The sequence below is a fragment of the Eleginops maclovinus genome, chromosome 5 (assembly GCF_036324505.1).
Source record: "Eleginops maclovinus isolate JMC-PN-2008 ecotype Puerto Natales chromosome 5, JC_Emac_rtc_rv5, whole genome shotgun sequence".
Lineage (NCBI taxonomy): Eukaryota > Metazoa > Chordata > Actinopteri > Perciformes > Eleginopidae > Eleginops > Eleginops maclovinus.
The window spans coordinates 11545482-11561973 of NC_086353.1; the positions used below are offsets into that span (position 1 = coordinate 11545482).

At 40.3% G+C, this 16492-nt stretch overlaps 1 protein-coding gene across 2 annotated transcripts in view; it reads right to left on the reverse strand.

Moving 5' to 3' along the window:
- Window positions 1-16492, reverse strand: part of palm3 (paralemmin 3) — a 31978-nt gene that overhangs the window by 10688 nt on the left and 4798 nt on the right. For both annotated transcript variants that reach the window (XM_063884017.1, XM_063884016.1), the window contains exons 2-3: window positions 3853-3905; window positions 2610-2690 (exon numbers count right to left, since the gene is read on the reverse strand). In XM_063884017.1, coding sequence (XP_063740087.1) covers window positions 2610-2690; window positions 3853-3897 — 126 coding nt within the window. In that variant the 5' untranslated portion in view covers window positions 3898-3905. The remainder of the gene's footprint in view (window positions 1-2609; window positions 2691-3852; window positions 3906-16492) is intronic.

The following is a 16492-nucleotide window of genomic DNA, read 5'->3' on the forward strand; positions in this document are numbered from 1 at the left end:
AGTGGAGAGACCGAAGTAAGATGGATAGTGCAGTGGGAATTGAGATTGGGAGGGTCGAGGGGAATGTAGTTATTTGAAGGTGCAAAGGTGAGAAGAAAAGGTGACAGACAGAAACATCTGTGAGCCAGCGTTACCAGTCGGTGTGTGCTCATGTTCTAATCTCAACTCATTCTACACCACTCCAGCAAATAAACATGACCCAGTGAACGAAAGATGCCCGAGGCGTCGTTCCCTGCTAACAGAAAACCATACCGAGCACTTTCAAGTTTGTAGAGCTGAAGCTGACGTCTCTCTGAACATCATCAGAACACACGTGTAGTGGCTTAAACCTTCCTTGAGCCACTCATCTCAACGCACAAAATAATCCACAACAAAAATCCACATAGTGTGATTAATCCATTTTGATTTGATTTTGATAATCCCTCTGAGTGTGTCTGGTGTGTGTGGTTGAACTGGTTTAGCTTTCCCCGTGTGTAAACCAACCCCTTCCTCATAAACAGACATAATATAGCAAATAGGAGACCAAGGGGTATCAACAAACATATTCAGGGGCATAAACAACTAAGGTAAATAAATGAATATTCAACACATAATGTTTGTAGGCCATGTATACTCAATTAATGGCTCCTACAACACTCTTTCAGGTGTCTAACATTCCTTAAAGTCTTAAAACACATTAAAATTATACCCAATTTCTCCTGCTTCTCTCTTTTTATCTTTCGTTCTAGACCCCCACTCTACATCTAACCTAAAGTCTTTAAAAGTATGTGTGTGTTTGAATATGTGACAATGAGTAACATGTCACAAATGGCAACCATTGCATAGGTTTCCAGTGCAAACCATCTAAACTACAAGCTATCTGCGGTTTCCTATTGTTTTCCTACCTTTTGCTGGCCATATCGATGTGACTTTTTAACTGACAAACAGGTGAAAAATCGGAGATGCACAAAACAAATATAGCATGAACGTTATAATGATATTAACCTTTTGGGTTTTTTCATGAGCTGGACTAGGGCAAGTAAATCCTGTGCTCGTTTCTAAGGAAACGTTTGAAGCTATTTGTCTTTCAACAGAAGCTGCATTCATGTCAAACAAACATGGTGATATACTTCTGCACCATCAGAAAAATAAAACCCTGGAGCCATTTTTCACTCTATAAATGTGGATTCAAATATGAATAGATTCCCCTTTAAATAAATGATCTGCTTCACATGAATGGAAAATGTTCAAATGGTTGCTCAATGTAGATTTAAACACTGAATCTTGACGGTTGTAAGCATGCAAGTGTGAAAGAGGAGAAACAATTTTCGCTCAAACCATTTTAAACCATTTGTGTTTCCCTTTATGTCAGACTAATACCAGGGGCTGCAGGCTGACTCAGTTAGTATTACAGCCCTGTTGCAACCAGTTGACCTTGGTTCAAAAGCTTGTTTCAGCAAGCATCTGTGCAGCTAAAGTGCCCTTGAGCTAGAAAGAAAAATCTTGCCAACTCGAGGAACGCCGGTCTGACTCTGACGAGCAAAAACAGTTTGTCTGCATGGATATTTTAATGAAGTTAATCTTATCTTTAAAAATAAAAAGGCCAGGATTACAGTTTTTATCACAATGTGGCTGTACACATTATGCAATACATTTCAGTAAAAAGTACCCAGCAGCTTACTGTGTAACGCCAGGTGTTGACGCTCACTGCTGTGGGGAAAGCATATAAAAACTCCACTCCACTCCAGCCTATGGCCCCCATGTTTCCTAAATCTGGCAACCGTTAGCCAGTAGCTACCTGCCTAACTATAAGCGTCACAAAACCATCTCTGTGTTTTCTCCTGCACAGCAGAACAAGTCCCGCTCTGTCCCCCCCCCCCCGTTCCTTTGGCTGACTTAGCCCTCTGCAAACTTTCCTGCAGGCCAGGAGCTGTGTACTGTATACGCTGCTGCTCTTTCATATCTCATCCTTACATCTACCCTGGATTGAAAGTCAATGTCAAAGCTAATGAATTTACTAAAAGCAATTATGATATCACCTCCTGTGAGAGCAGGTATCGACATCCTCATTTTAAATTAATCTCTGAAGCTTCCTGCAGATGATTTTATACTGCAAATACAGTTCATGTTCAGTGCACAAACATCCATTCACACACAAATATGATAAGCATATGCAAAGTTTTCTTTTGCATGACCACACCATCACACACATTCATACCCGCTTGCACACAAACACATACTGTGCAAATTTCACACAATTTGAGGAATGTGCCCCAGGCCAGCGTAGCACAGTGGAGTAGGAAGTGGGAACGCCAGTCTGGAAATGATGCGAAAACAATAGAGCAGGTCTGCGACTTGCAGAGTATGTAAACACTCACAGTAAAAAAAAGATTTCAGCAAAGGAAGGCTCGACTCTAACCTTGTGAGAGACTGGAAAAACCAGGAAGTGTGTGAGGTTATACAGTTCATCTATGTGTGAGAGAGTGTGTGTGTGAAAACAAAATTCATTTGGAGCTTGCTAACAAGCTGGAATGGGTCTGCGGGGGATTTCAGCTGAGTGAAATTAAGGCTGTGTGTGTGTGCGTGAACAAATGAGGTCGGGTAGATCATCATGTGTATGTGTGTCAGACCTTGAGCTGCTGTAGTCTGAGCTTCTCATCCTCCATCTCTCTCCTGGCTCGGTCTTGCTCCTCTTGCAGTCGCCGCTTCTCCTGATGGAGGAAAAGAAGGAGGTTATGTGAGATATTGCAAAGAAAGAGAGTGGATGTAGACATATTAATACAGTAGTTGCCGGAGAGATAAAGTGAGAGCAAGACGAGTACACCTTTATTCAAATAAAGAAAAATGTGGAGCGATGGAGTTGAGACGTATAAACAAGCTGATATGAATCAATGACAATGAAACAAAGATTGAGAAGAGGTGGCAGTGAATAAAACATCACTGGGAAAGCATAGAGCAGGGACACCTGGTCAGCCATCTGTCACAAGGACACTGCCACCATAGACATCAGGTACACTCTATATCCCATAATGCTCAGAGCAGCTGTCCCCATAGCAACCTGGTGTTGTTTTCGTGGGACTGGGGACACCCAGGCTTACCACATTGCAAACTCAATAAATTATTTAGGAGTAAGGGACAGCTCGGCGAGCTTAGTCACTTTATCCTCTCTTTCTCTATGTAGACAAATCTGAAGTAGACAAGAAGAAGATGGCTTTATGTAAACCTGTCTTGTAACTGTATGAAATGAGATTTCACTTTCTGAGCGATCTTGCCAAAAGACTGTCAAGGAGATCCTGTAGAAATAATTGTGTTAAAAATGTCGCCGTGAAAGGCCATTAAAATACAAGTTATAATCTACAAAACTTTTCAAAGAAAGTTTGTCAAATTTTAACGGACAGCTAGAAGTTTTTTCTCTGTGCTGTATCACCATCGGCTCCAATACGCAAAAAAGTAAACTTCAAAACATTGCTGTGAGATACATTTTACTTCCACAAATGTTTTTTACAGTCTGAGCAGCTTGCATAGCTCTTTGAAACACAGTGACTGCCTACACAGGGTGTGTTTCCTGCCGAAATGTGACAGCATCTCATGTTTATGATGTTTGTGAAGAAATGATACATTTCTTAAGATTTCAATAAAAGAAAACATAGGATTTGATGGTTATAATCAAGCATTTTCACATTCAGACTCATGCTTTTTACCCCAAAGCCTGTCTAATTACAATTTTAATCTAGTTCTTTGAGACTTCCACTTCCATCTGCCCGCTCTGATTAACCTAAACATGTCTATTCATGATGCTGGCTGCGCTTTAGAGCATCGCATATACAGGCGCTGGATTTGTCCAAACAGAGAAAGTTGCATGAGTCAACTCACAGCAATAGCCTCCAGTCTCTGTTTGTACTTCTCCGTCTCATCCATCCTGGCACCTGTAACACAACAAGACAGGGTTGAAGGTTAGAGATCAGAGGTTAAACAAATGCGTGTCAATTGAATCCCTTTATTCCTAAGAATGATTGCGTTTAGACCCAGAGGGAATGAACCCAGGCCATTTTTTCAGATGTATCCTCTGCAATTATCCTACACCACTATTCAGCATTTTATTCTGTTGAGATATCCATCCGAAAAATACACAGAAATACAGAGTTTCTGACTCCTCGTGTCCCACGAGTGCTAGATCAGAGGAACGGGAGTGGCAACACAACATCAGAGACGGGACTTTGTTATTCGCGAAGCATGTTATTAGTCAAGTAACATAGTAGTATCTGCCTTTGTGAATAATGACCCACAATCCCATACCCTTATTAAACCTTTTGTTACTGTCATGACACAGCCCCTGCAGCTGACACTAAATGGGAAAATATCTGAGCTTCTTAAAACTCAGAGGCACATGAGTGAGAATAGACTGAAGTCATACATATCAAACAGCTCACAGCAACTCAGTCGTTAGTGAGTTCCTGCAGTCACACGCCGAAACTCTGCTTTAAGTCAACCCCTCGGGAGAGTAACAGCACTTATTTTTGGCCCAGATGGAATTCTGCACTAGGTGGGTTTCATACAAAATACTTAAATGATGAGAATAATTTGAGGGAAAACACAGGCTCTGCACTTTATACTCAGTGGCAGTAACAACCTTCCAATCCCGTGTAGTGTTGAAAGAGATCTGTCCTACACAATAAACACATTTAGCCATCACAGCAGCTCAGACCTGAAATTGGGGGAGATCTGAGCAATACAGCGACCTATTTCTGTAACATATAACACACTGTCGTTGTCACTAATCACCATAACAGACCTCCAAAGCGTAAAATATTTTTTGCAATACACAAACAAACATTTTCCAGATGCATAACATGCAAACCCTCATATACAAGCTACTGTCTGGACACTAATAGGAATATACAACTTAAATGGTGACCTTCCCTTACCTATAACTTCACATTGGCACTTCCAGTCCATGCAAACTGCCAAAATAAGCTGATATGCATCAACCACTTTCTTATTTCTCCCTAAAACCCCCTCTCCACATCCGACTCACATTCTCCACAAATAAGGTTTCTCATTTCCTCCCAGAAGGCAACTCAGTAGAGCCGATGCTATTGTTGCTCTTCGTGTACGGTAGATCTTTCAGGCCCTAAAGGGGTGTAGTTAACATACCGAGAAACTTTTCCTAACAAACACCTAAAGAACTCCTGCAGAGTCCTCGAGGTGTGGGATGGGTGGCGGGGTCAAAGGGGAAAAAAGGGCCCACATAAAACAATGTAAGAAGGTAGGTGCACTGTGTACGGAGGGGGACAACAGAAGGATGAAAGAAGAAGAGGGAAGGGGATTTTTTGATGGTAAAACAACCTCCAGCATACTTTTCAATACACCGGAGTTCTCTCAAAATCTAAAGTGGTGAGAGAGGAAGGATCAGCAGAGAGGCATACGATAGTATACATATGCAGTATATTTAGAAAGATTGAGAGACACGAGATACCCTTTAAAATGAGAAAAGAAAACTCATTTTGGCAGTGTTTTGAATGACTGGAGGTGCAGTGACAGCTTACAGTATAAGCCTCCGTAGAGAGGAGTCTCATCAGGGCTTCAGGAGAGCGCCTAGAATAGCAGCCAGAGATAAACAAGCAAACACAAACAGAGGCTTTGATGAGGAGGTATTGAGGAGCTCCCCGTAGACACACACTGACTTCGATAATTAGACATGATACAGGAGGGTAGAGAAGGGAAGGCTGACAAAGTCAAAGAGTTACGAAACAAAGAAAGTGAAGAGGCTTGGAAAGAAGAGCGGGAGAGAAATGAAGACACAGGGGGAAATGAGGTGACAGGAAACATAAAGAGTGGTTTGGGGGTCACATCCCCTAATGTCCCAAGACATGGGATGACCTGTGGCGCAAACCTGAGAACACATCTTGTTTGGGACGGACAGAAACAAGACATTGTTCAAGAGTTGGAAGAATTGACATATATTGTGATGAATTCTTATGTTTTCCATAGTAATCTAATGACAATCTGTTCCTGGCTAAACCAAATGTTCAACCTTTTGATATATATTTTATTGAAAAGGGAAACTCAGCTTTGTGAAGGGAAGAGATACTGGACAAGATGAAGAGATTAAGAGAGAAACAAAACAAGAGAGAAGGTTATGGATATGAGAGGCCAGGGCCCCAGGATAGGAATAGCATTATGTCCTTGTGCTGCTCATCACAAATACAAACTGACCTTATCTGTTTCATACGATGTCCGTACCACAGAGACTTATACTGCATTTTTTATGGTAATTACAGTGGAACCTCAGCTCAAATCAGTAATGTCACTAAAACATAATTATAGCGTAATAATGTAGTATTATTATCACACAACACACAATTTGCTTTGTTTATTTACTGTTTGAGACACATTTCCATAATTAAAATGCAAGGATATATCATTCATAATATAAGACAATTATTGTAACACTCTTTTGAGGGGATAAAAAGAGTGAGAAAAAACAAAGAGTAGAGAAATAAACTGCATTTAATGTTTAAGGCAGTGTCTTAAAACGCACATATTTATATCAGGGAAACCAAAAAGGGCACAAACATCCCTAGCGAGCTCAGTTTGTACCTCAGTATTTGTTGCCCAGACAGGTGAAAGTATTTAGCATTTCAAAAGAATCTGAGAAAAAAGTAAAACGATCCTGTGATCCCCTCAGACTTATCTTGGGACCCCTTGGAAAAAAACAGAAAAACAACAGAGAGGGGGGCCATTTCCAGGATGTAATGAATGTCATGTAGACTACAACAACAATTGTAAAATAACATAATGGAGAGATAATACTGTCAGAGATATTTAAGATCATTCAGGATTATAAATGCTTCCTGTTCTTGATTGTGTAGTGTCTACACTATTAGACCAATCAGAAGTGTTAATGTGGAATCTTTACTTTGACCATGAATCTTTGCACCTTAACTGTGAATTTTCACACAACTCCCACAATCCTCTTGTGGTATTCAGAAAGCACAGCAACCCACAAATGTGTGGGACTTTTTCCCTACACCCTTGTCTCGGTCCATGTATATTCTACCTAATACATATCAGCACCAAACAGCAGCAGTAACACTAATATGGCACATTGCCATGAACAGATCGGCTGCTACGCTGTTCAATTATTGACACCTATAACACCTTTTACATGCCAAACCCGATGAATAAAAATGAGCTTCAGTTTGATTAAAACTGACAGGTTTTTGGTTTTGAAGGTAATCATTTGTTGCCTACACAGGCACTTGCCATTTGAGCAAGTTGTAGGCTGTTTGACCACCATGGTATGACCTCCCCCACTTTAAGGGTTTCTCCAAGTCTCTGATGCTCCCTCCCCTTATCCCACTCACACTGAGTCACACAATGGACTGAAGGTGTTTTGGCCAAAGACAAAAAACTGAGCACAGGCAGAAGGAATGATAGACTATTGGGAACAAAAAAGTACATTGTGTACTAGTGCTGCATTGATAAGACGTTTCCCACTTGCCATACTGTAGGAATAGCGCAGGTGTTACTAATGACATTAACGAGGTCTCTGTTCTATTCAGAGTCCCAGTAATCATTGCATCCGAGTATTGTGTGTTCTAATACAATTCATTGTTCTTGCATGTCAAAATAAGTCAACTACATTACCCACAATGCAACTCTTGATAGTTTGCTCAAAGATCCTGTTGTGTTAGGAGCTAATACCGTCAAATGTAGCATCGATGCTCTATTCTCAAGTAGAGAAGTGGACCGTGTTACAGTCTGATAAATGTCTGGTATGCTCTTTTTATAACTCCACACTCCAAGACTTGTCTTCCTTTACTCTTTGGGTTTCAACACCAAAGGATGTTGACTCACTTGAGGAAATGTATCAGATTTTGAGTACACTTTGGTTCATTTTAGAGGTGGGGTTCCCCTTTAAAAAGGAAATATTGGACATTATTTGACTTTTTTGCATTGAAGTTGACACTCCACTTGAGTCAACCAATAAGCTCCATTGATTAATAACAAAATAATGAATGACCTGTTAATAATCAAAGCTGTATCGCAGCCCTATCAAGATTTAAGAGTGTGGATGTAGGAAGGTCTCAGACATACAGGCTTCCTGCAAACTATCAGCATGAAACATTCCTCCTGCCCTGCTGCAGAAGAATGTATATTTGCCTTCAGCATATGTGTGCATGTTTATATAACAATGTATATTTGCCTAGTGGGGTGCCATGAAGTCTCTATGCCGAGAGCCGGTGTGGTGACATTAGCTATGTGGGAACAGATGGGATAGCAGTAGGGTGTCTGGAATGAAAAACTATTATAATCATTTAGTGTCACAGCTCACTGCTCTTGTATTACTCTCTTAGGCAGTGCACTGACTTTATATAAGAATGGCAATCTTAAACTACTCCTACAAGGGAAGACGCTTTTTTTTTCAATAAGCAAATTAGCAGACCTTTGTCCAACTTTTTTTGGTGTTGAAATAAACTCAAATCACAGTTCATGTCAAGAAAAGTCTTCATTATCTTCAATCTTAGCAACAGAACGCTAGAAAGAGTGTCAGACTGTAAGAGAGGCCACACCAGTGGTGGCATACAGGAGCCAAACCAGATGAAATGTAAATATGTTATCTTTGAAATGCATACGTTTCAGGAATTTAAAACCCCATTCACAATATGTGACGCTATGGAATTAAGAACTAGCTTATTCAAAAACAACACCCCACTCAAACACGAGAACACATGCATATGATACTAGAAAGATTAGAGTACAGAGTTGTTGACTTTTTGTATTCTTTAGTCCAGGATTCAGTTTACTATCATTCATGATGCAGGTCACTTCCTGAAGGAGAATGCAGCAGTCTTCTGAATTGGTTGATTTTGTAAATACTGATTACTGAACAGCGTACACCAAGTTGCTAAAATAGTTTAAGGTCTATATGGGGGAGGGTTTGGGGGAATCATTAAAAGGCCACCTAGTGACATTTTGTTTTTGTGTGGTGATGCAATTACGCTTCTGTTAGACCGCTGGCCACCCTGCTTCTGTGCACTTTGAAGTTTCTGCTCCATTTCTTGGAGAGATGAGGGGATGGAGGTGGGGAATGATTATAGTGAAGACAGAAAGAGAAAAAGAAAGAGTGGGAGGCAGACGTAGGGTTGCAGTTTTAGACTGTATGCTCTCAATCACATACAGTGCTGTAAGCGCATTTGAGAACGAACATTAATCGTTTTATTAATTTCTAATACCAGTATTAGTGATGCCACGCTGGATTTACACTGCTTTGAAGTGAAGTTCATCTGCTTGAAGCTCACTTAATGCGCTGCTTCTACATGTCCTATTACCACGCTTCTTTTCAACATTACCGTCTTTCACTCTCGGGGATTACAAGAGTGCAAGATGTAACCTCCAGAACTAAAAGGGGGGAAGCGGACAAGTGAGGAGTAGAGAGATAGGCTAAAGGACAGTTCCAGGCCTGTGAGAGACAGACAGCCAGAGAGAGAGAGTTATCCAAGGTCACTGTAAGTTGAAAATATCCTTCCACCCATGTTTTTGGGAACAGGAAGAGCTGTCCTCCAGACGATTAGAGACCCAATGTGCAATCGCAACGACCCTGATCTCTGAACCTGAACATCCTCTGCTGTCGTCACTGGCTATTACTCAGGAAGAGCCAGCCTTAAACAGACAGCCAACTAACGGTAAAATAAATACCTAGATAGATCTCCAATCAGAGATGGAGCCTTCGAAGAGGCACTAACTCTCTAGCTTGAGGGGATGGACGGAGAGGATTGTTGTAAAGTGCTTTTTCATCAGCTATTGATTTGCACTTGCTTTACAGACTGCAGCAGAAATTGCATTATTGAAGATGGATGTCCTGCTTATCTAGATAGAAATAAATCTGACAGTGTGGGAAGGTGTGTGTGTGTGTGTGTGTGTGTGTGTGTGTGTGTGTGTGTGTGGGTAGAATTTGTGCAGCTTGGATGGTGCTGCTGCAACAGCACACAGCCAAGTTTCTCTGATTGACAGTCCAGGTCGGGGGGAATGAAAACACTGCATTCCACTGCTGTCTGTGTGTGTGTGTGTGTGTGTGTGTGTGTGTGTGTGTGTGTGTGTGTGTGTGTGTGTGTGTGTGTGTGTGTGTGTGTGTGTGTGTGTGTGTGTGTGTGAAAGACGGAAGGTTAATGGGCGATATGTGTGCGCCTCCTACATCACATAGCTAGCAATGTAGTCGACTGTGAAGCGTGTTGGGGATTATCAAAGAACACACAACATACACCACATGCATGACAGCTGTACTTCAGAATAGCCTCGGAGGTTACACAGACATTCAAGTAATGTGTGTACTTTGAAGTATCAATAAACATCATTAACTTAAAAACCCCACATTTATCTGGTTGGTAACTGCGCAATTTTGTACAATAACCTTGTACAAACGATCACAACGGGACAAAAGCACCCGAGAGCATCAAAGACGTTGCTGCAAGGGAAATATCAAAATAAATCTTCCAAGAGGTCAGTGTTCATCGTTTACACTAAAGCAAGTTTAATGCACTGACTATCTGACTGAATCGTGTTGAGAGGAGAGTGATGAAACCACAGCATCTCAAAAGAACAAATTCCGTTGCTCTCATTTTGTCTCTACAGTCATATAAAGTATTCAAGGGCGATAAGTGGGGTTTTGTAATGTACCACAGGCACACACACACAGAGTCTGTTCAGCAGGGGGTAGAATGGGCTTGGCCTACAGTATCTTAGGGCGTCAAAATACCGCTCATTTACACAACGCACCCACAGGTCTCAAACTGATCTCTGTTCAGGCTTATCCAGCAAGGAGTGTGAAATTTCCAAGTCTAACTGTCAAGGTCTTAGGTTTCTTTCAGACTGGCACATTAGTATTATTTGTTCCTTTTAGTGTTGGTCTGTTGTGTGCTTGTGTTAACTATCTACAATGCAAACCAGGAGAAATTGTGCAAGGTTTCAAATGCAGAAATGTAATTGCAGTGATTGACAGCAACTCGGGTTTCACTCGGGTGTAAATGCATGAAAACGATTATTGCTCCAGGTGCAGAGACATAGATTATGGAACATGAAGCCCCGTTTAAGTAACAGGTTATAACATTTAAAAGCACTGCCCATCAATTGATTGTTAGCTCACTGGAAAGACAAAAAAAAAACACCTTAAACTAGCAAATGCACCAGAATGTGTTTGAACTGAATGAAACAGGTTAGGTTTTGAAAGACAAAGACTTAGCATTGTTATCGTTAGCCATTAGGTTTTTCTTTGTGTTCGCCACTGACATATTCTATGCTGTCAGCCATTATGCCATCAGCCAAACATGCAGATGGTTGACATTAGCTTCACATTTTTTATGGATGCATACTGCTTGATATTGCCCTCCGTGTGGTTCCCAATATGGACCCACTTCTGATCACTAGCCATGTCAAAATCACCATCTGCAGCACAAATTTAAAATATTAAGAGTGGAAGGATGTTGGGTGAGAAAATCAGTCATTAAGCTGAGCAGTAGATCAAAAGGGCCATGGCCAACCATTTGAAAAAAAACTTGTTATTCACACATCATATCGGCAGAGGGGCTACAGGCATTAACATCGTCATCCGGAACATACATATGCATGGTGAAGCACAAGCATAACGTGTAATGCAGCTTGTAACTGAGTCACTGAGTGTTATTAACATGCAGGATAAGCTTTTGAATGCGACTGTGGAGAAGCCAAGTGTAACAAATGCATTTCCCAGAATGGCTCTGTTTCCAAAATGACAATAAGAATTACAACATATTGGTGAACATGCTCAGCTTCTGTGGGAAATATGAGCTGATTATAAGTCTAAAATAAATACCTAAATCAGATAAGGATTGTGCTTATGATTGGTTGAGTTAAAACAACATAACAGTCAGTCTATATAAAGTTGGGGTCCTCAAAATATCAAGCTTTAGGACTTCCTTAAATATAAAGAGAATTCAAAACAATATTATCTTTTTCTAATCATTTAGGCTGCAGGATACACATAAAAGTGTCTCTGCACATCCTACATTGAAAGGGTAATTGTAACAACCAATTGTTTTTTAGTTACTCTTTAAAAAAGGGAGGTTTATTTATTACATCTGGGTTTGACTTTGTCTTAGTGCTCACAAGCAAGTTTGGTGTCCAAATTAGGAGCCTAAAGATAGAGGGTAATATATGTTGTACAGATTTTAAAGACAGATATTAGAAAATATTACAGTCTAGCTCAGGCTTCACTGGAAACAGAGTGACTAAGGGCAAAGTTCAGAGCCGCTAAGGGCTAACTGAAGTCATAATAGTCTTTTAACCATATATTTGAGTTTGGTAAACAGCGCCATGGTCATGCCTCACTGCTGTATACAGGTTTGAAGGAGCTTACATGTACCTGTAATTTAAGGGAAACCCAGACAGCTTCCAATAATTCTTCGTCTTCGTGAAGGTGTCAAGTGTCATATAATTGGATGGAGAAAAAAAATATATAAATAGAAAAGGAAGCAAAAGATCAACACTGTTGATATCATAAACTCTCTGTTCCAACAAATCTAAGAGCAAGATCCTGGACTGACACAAAGTTGAGGCCCCATGTCCTGCTTCACACGTCTCATAGCTGACAAGTGTTGAAGAGCAGGGAAACAATAGTGAAAGGAATGAAAGGGAAGGATAAGAAACAGAAACATGATATGACATCATACAAACGGAAAATCCAGCATAGAACCGAAAGAGAGAACATAAACAAGAGGAGGCAGTGTGAGAGGTGGATCAGAGATTGTCACACCTGCTCTGACAAGTCCTGACAAGACACTTGAGGCTGTGACACAACATGAGCATTCATCCAGCATCCACTGAAACCAAGCTTGGAGAAGTTCACACTGAGACGCTGCTTTCAATATATGCCAGTTTTCATGTTGACAGTTTCTCACATGCAGGCACATGCACAGAGGTTTCACAAGACTTGTAGAGCGACAGTATCATTGTCAGTGACATAACTCCAAAAAACACTGGATGTCTTGACCGTTGTCTTCAAATAACAAAGATGTCACCAAGAACATTAGATTTTTCACTTCATTAATGTATCAATTTGGCATAAAAAATAATCCACACATAAAGAGAAAGTGAAAGCAACTGCTGTCACCGAAAGTATCCCACAAAAAAATGAAAAATGAAAATGAAAGTTCAAATGTGCTTTCATCCAACTATGCCACTCTAGAAGTAATGTGCGCCTGGAAAATGTCACCGAAATAAAATTGCATTGCAACTTTTTAAAATGTGCTCTATCGCCTCTGCTCGGGTAGGGGTCTTCATTGAAATAGCTGGCTGCAGGTTATTCATTCGTGCTGCTCTGTGATTTATTCACTCACCACGCTTTTAGGTTAATCTTCTAATGGGAAGCAGGTTTAAATGGGTGGCGTTCCCACAGTGCAACGGAATACAATAAACCAAAGGGTGTGAATCGGATCGGACTTGAAGACCAGCCAATAAAAAAAAAAAGCCTTGTTTGAGGATACTGGCTACGCACATTGGCTCAGTATTTTTTTTTTTGTTAGCACACAACTGTGCTGTAGCAGCACATAAAACAAAGGGTAACTCCCATTGTGCTTCTTTTTGCAGAGTTTGCCATTTTTGATTGAATTACTTTTGGTTTTTGTAGTGATACATTTTTCTTTTTTTCCTATGATCACACAGTTTCCTTTGCGCTTTCAGAGTGTGTGTGTAAAACATGTATTGGCTTGCTTCAGTGATTTGCCTATGTGTGCAGGATTAGTGTAGCTGTGTGTGTGTGTGTGTGTGTGTGTGTGTGTGTGTGTGTGTGTGTGTGTGTGTGTGTGTGTGTGTGTGTGTGTGTGTGTGTAACAGGTTTGGATAGGAATGCAGGACTGGTGTAATCCAGTCTCGGTTCATTTTGGCTTTTGTCATTGAGTCAAAAGCCTGAAGGCCTGTGTGCCTCGGGGGCCTCGTAGCTCAGTCACAATTACACACATATTATCTCTCAAATAAAGTGCAGACTCAATCAGAATGAAACCACATCAGAACAACGCAGTACAACATTACACATAAAATCAGTAGGTCACTCACTAGCAGTTGATAACACTTGCTATCTCTAACCATACATTTTGTGTCAATCTCCAATGCAAGCGTGCCCGGTCACCTTGTAAATGTTTAGTCAGGCAACGTAATGTTTAACTTTCCTTCTACCTCCTCATCACTGCTGGTAAACAAACTGATTTCCAGCCTAACATTAACGAAATTATAGGAACAAAACACTTATCTTTCAACAGGCTGCTCACCATCTCTAAGAATATTGTTGTTGTGAAAGTCATGAAGCATGAATTTCAATGAAAAGGACTTGTGATGTATAAATGTATGACATGTTTATTTTAGCTCAGATTGAAGAGCACTGATTTCAGAGGCATGATCAAAATCCCATTTACAGGAGCGTATAGTGTAAACAGGATCAGACTAAATCTCAGATGGGCATCGATTTGGCTTCAACCTCTTTGATTAGCTCAATGTCAGATATCTCTTCCCTTGGTAGCAAACCCAGACCTTTGTGTATCGATAATTATGAATGTTAAACCTCCTAGTTGTTTTATTCTTCATCAATGAAGAATAGTTCTAAGATTTATAAGAAAAGCTCACAGGCGATTTCCTCTCTGTTTAATATATTGCTGAAACTCTGCTAACTGGTATCTCTGAATCATTTTTACCAGACTTATAATCCATTTCAACAGACCTGAGGAATTTACATTAAGATATTTGGTACACAATTGGATTTACAATGTACCTCATCATTCTCAGGTTTTCCTTCTTCTCTGCTCTCGGCTGGCTTTCATTTCCCTCTTGCTTACATCCACCCTCATCCAGATCTTGGTCTCTTATATTCTCTTGAATTTAAATTTCTTGTTTTTGTTATTTTGTAACAGATCGTTCGGTAAATTTCTGACTTCCTGTTGATTTAAACCTTAATGGGATGACTTTTTCAATCTGACATTAACAAACAGCACTTGCCACATTGTTAAGAAAGCTTTTTAAAGACTGTGTTCAAATAATGCCAGCCATTCAGAAATGATGCACAAAGTACACAGCAAAGCCTGTTCAGTGTCCCTTCATAATGGGTAAAAAGAACAGCTTGTACACCCTAATAAACATTACCTAAAATTTCTGTCGGATGGGCATTAATATCTGACCTTCCCAAATGGACTTGTTCTAACAGCTGACAATCTTTAACAAATATTAATCTTTCACCCATGGTTCCAAACACAGACTTGTAGCCGGGTTAAGTACTCGAGTTGTTCCCAAGACCCAACTCTGTCTACAGCTCTTGCCACCATCACCATTGCTGAGCCAGGGTCAACATGCTTTGACAGAAGAATGCCTTCTCTTTTACATATTGTGTTCTTCAGGTCATAAAGACTTGTACACTTAAGATACTTGCTTGACCTGGGCAGGCAAATAATGTGAGTTGTCGAACAAGGACAGATGGCATTTTGGTGATCACAGATACAGAATGAAGCCTACTGCATGGCGAATATTCTTATAGATGGCTAAAAGTCTCCATCACATGTTGAATGCATGGTGTACAGCTAGAACATGAACAGTGGATTTGGTGCGTAACACTACTTAATGAAATTCAAACCAAGTCAGAATAGGGCTGCAAAAAGCATTCAAAGGACACTTCAATATAAGAGGATAGGCATGCCACACAACTTTTTGTAAAACCATACAAAAAGAAAGACTATTCACAGATAAAAATCAATATGTCAAGGACTATATTATGCTTAGAGAAATGGGTTATAGCGGCTGTCATGCTGTCCTTTACCTAGTGCAAAATAGCGATCCTAAACAGTCAGACATGGCCACATCTGAATATGGATCTCTGTTCCTCACCGGGTATTGCCTTTAATGTTTGATTTATTTATTCAGTATTTAGAGTAAACCTTGAGGTAATTGACACTATGCAGCAGTGAACTAAAGTTGGAATATTTTGTTGCAAGCCCGAAAACACGAAGGGAAATAAATAAATTCAAAGACCTCTCTGATGATGAAAAGGCTTGATCTGTTTATGGAGCATACAATTCAACCGAGTCTTAAACCAAAATCAAACAAACCAAATCAGCATGGCAAATTGGTTCACTTCAGTGTGGGATGTGGATCTGTTGCTGGCATTTTGAGCTACCATACAGGTGAGCTTCTTGCTTCTAGTTAAGAGTTGGCAATGATTAGAATTCTATCATTTAATGACCAGACAACAACAACAACAACAACAACAACAACAACAACAGCTGCAGATTTGGAAGGCAGTATCACATTAGACAGCTTTCTGGCATCACGTATTTGCATCAACACTTCCATCTAGTACTTTCTCTCAGTAAACACACATTGACAAAAAAAATGTGGTCCTACTGTTTTTCTGTTATCCATTAAAATCTTATTTTCTGTGTTTAATCAGTAGGGTGCATAAAAGCTAATGCATATCCCATGTCTAACTTGCTCCTATGCT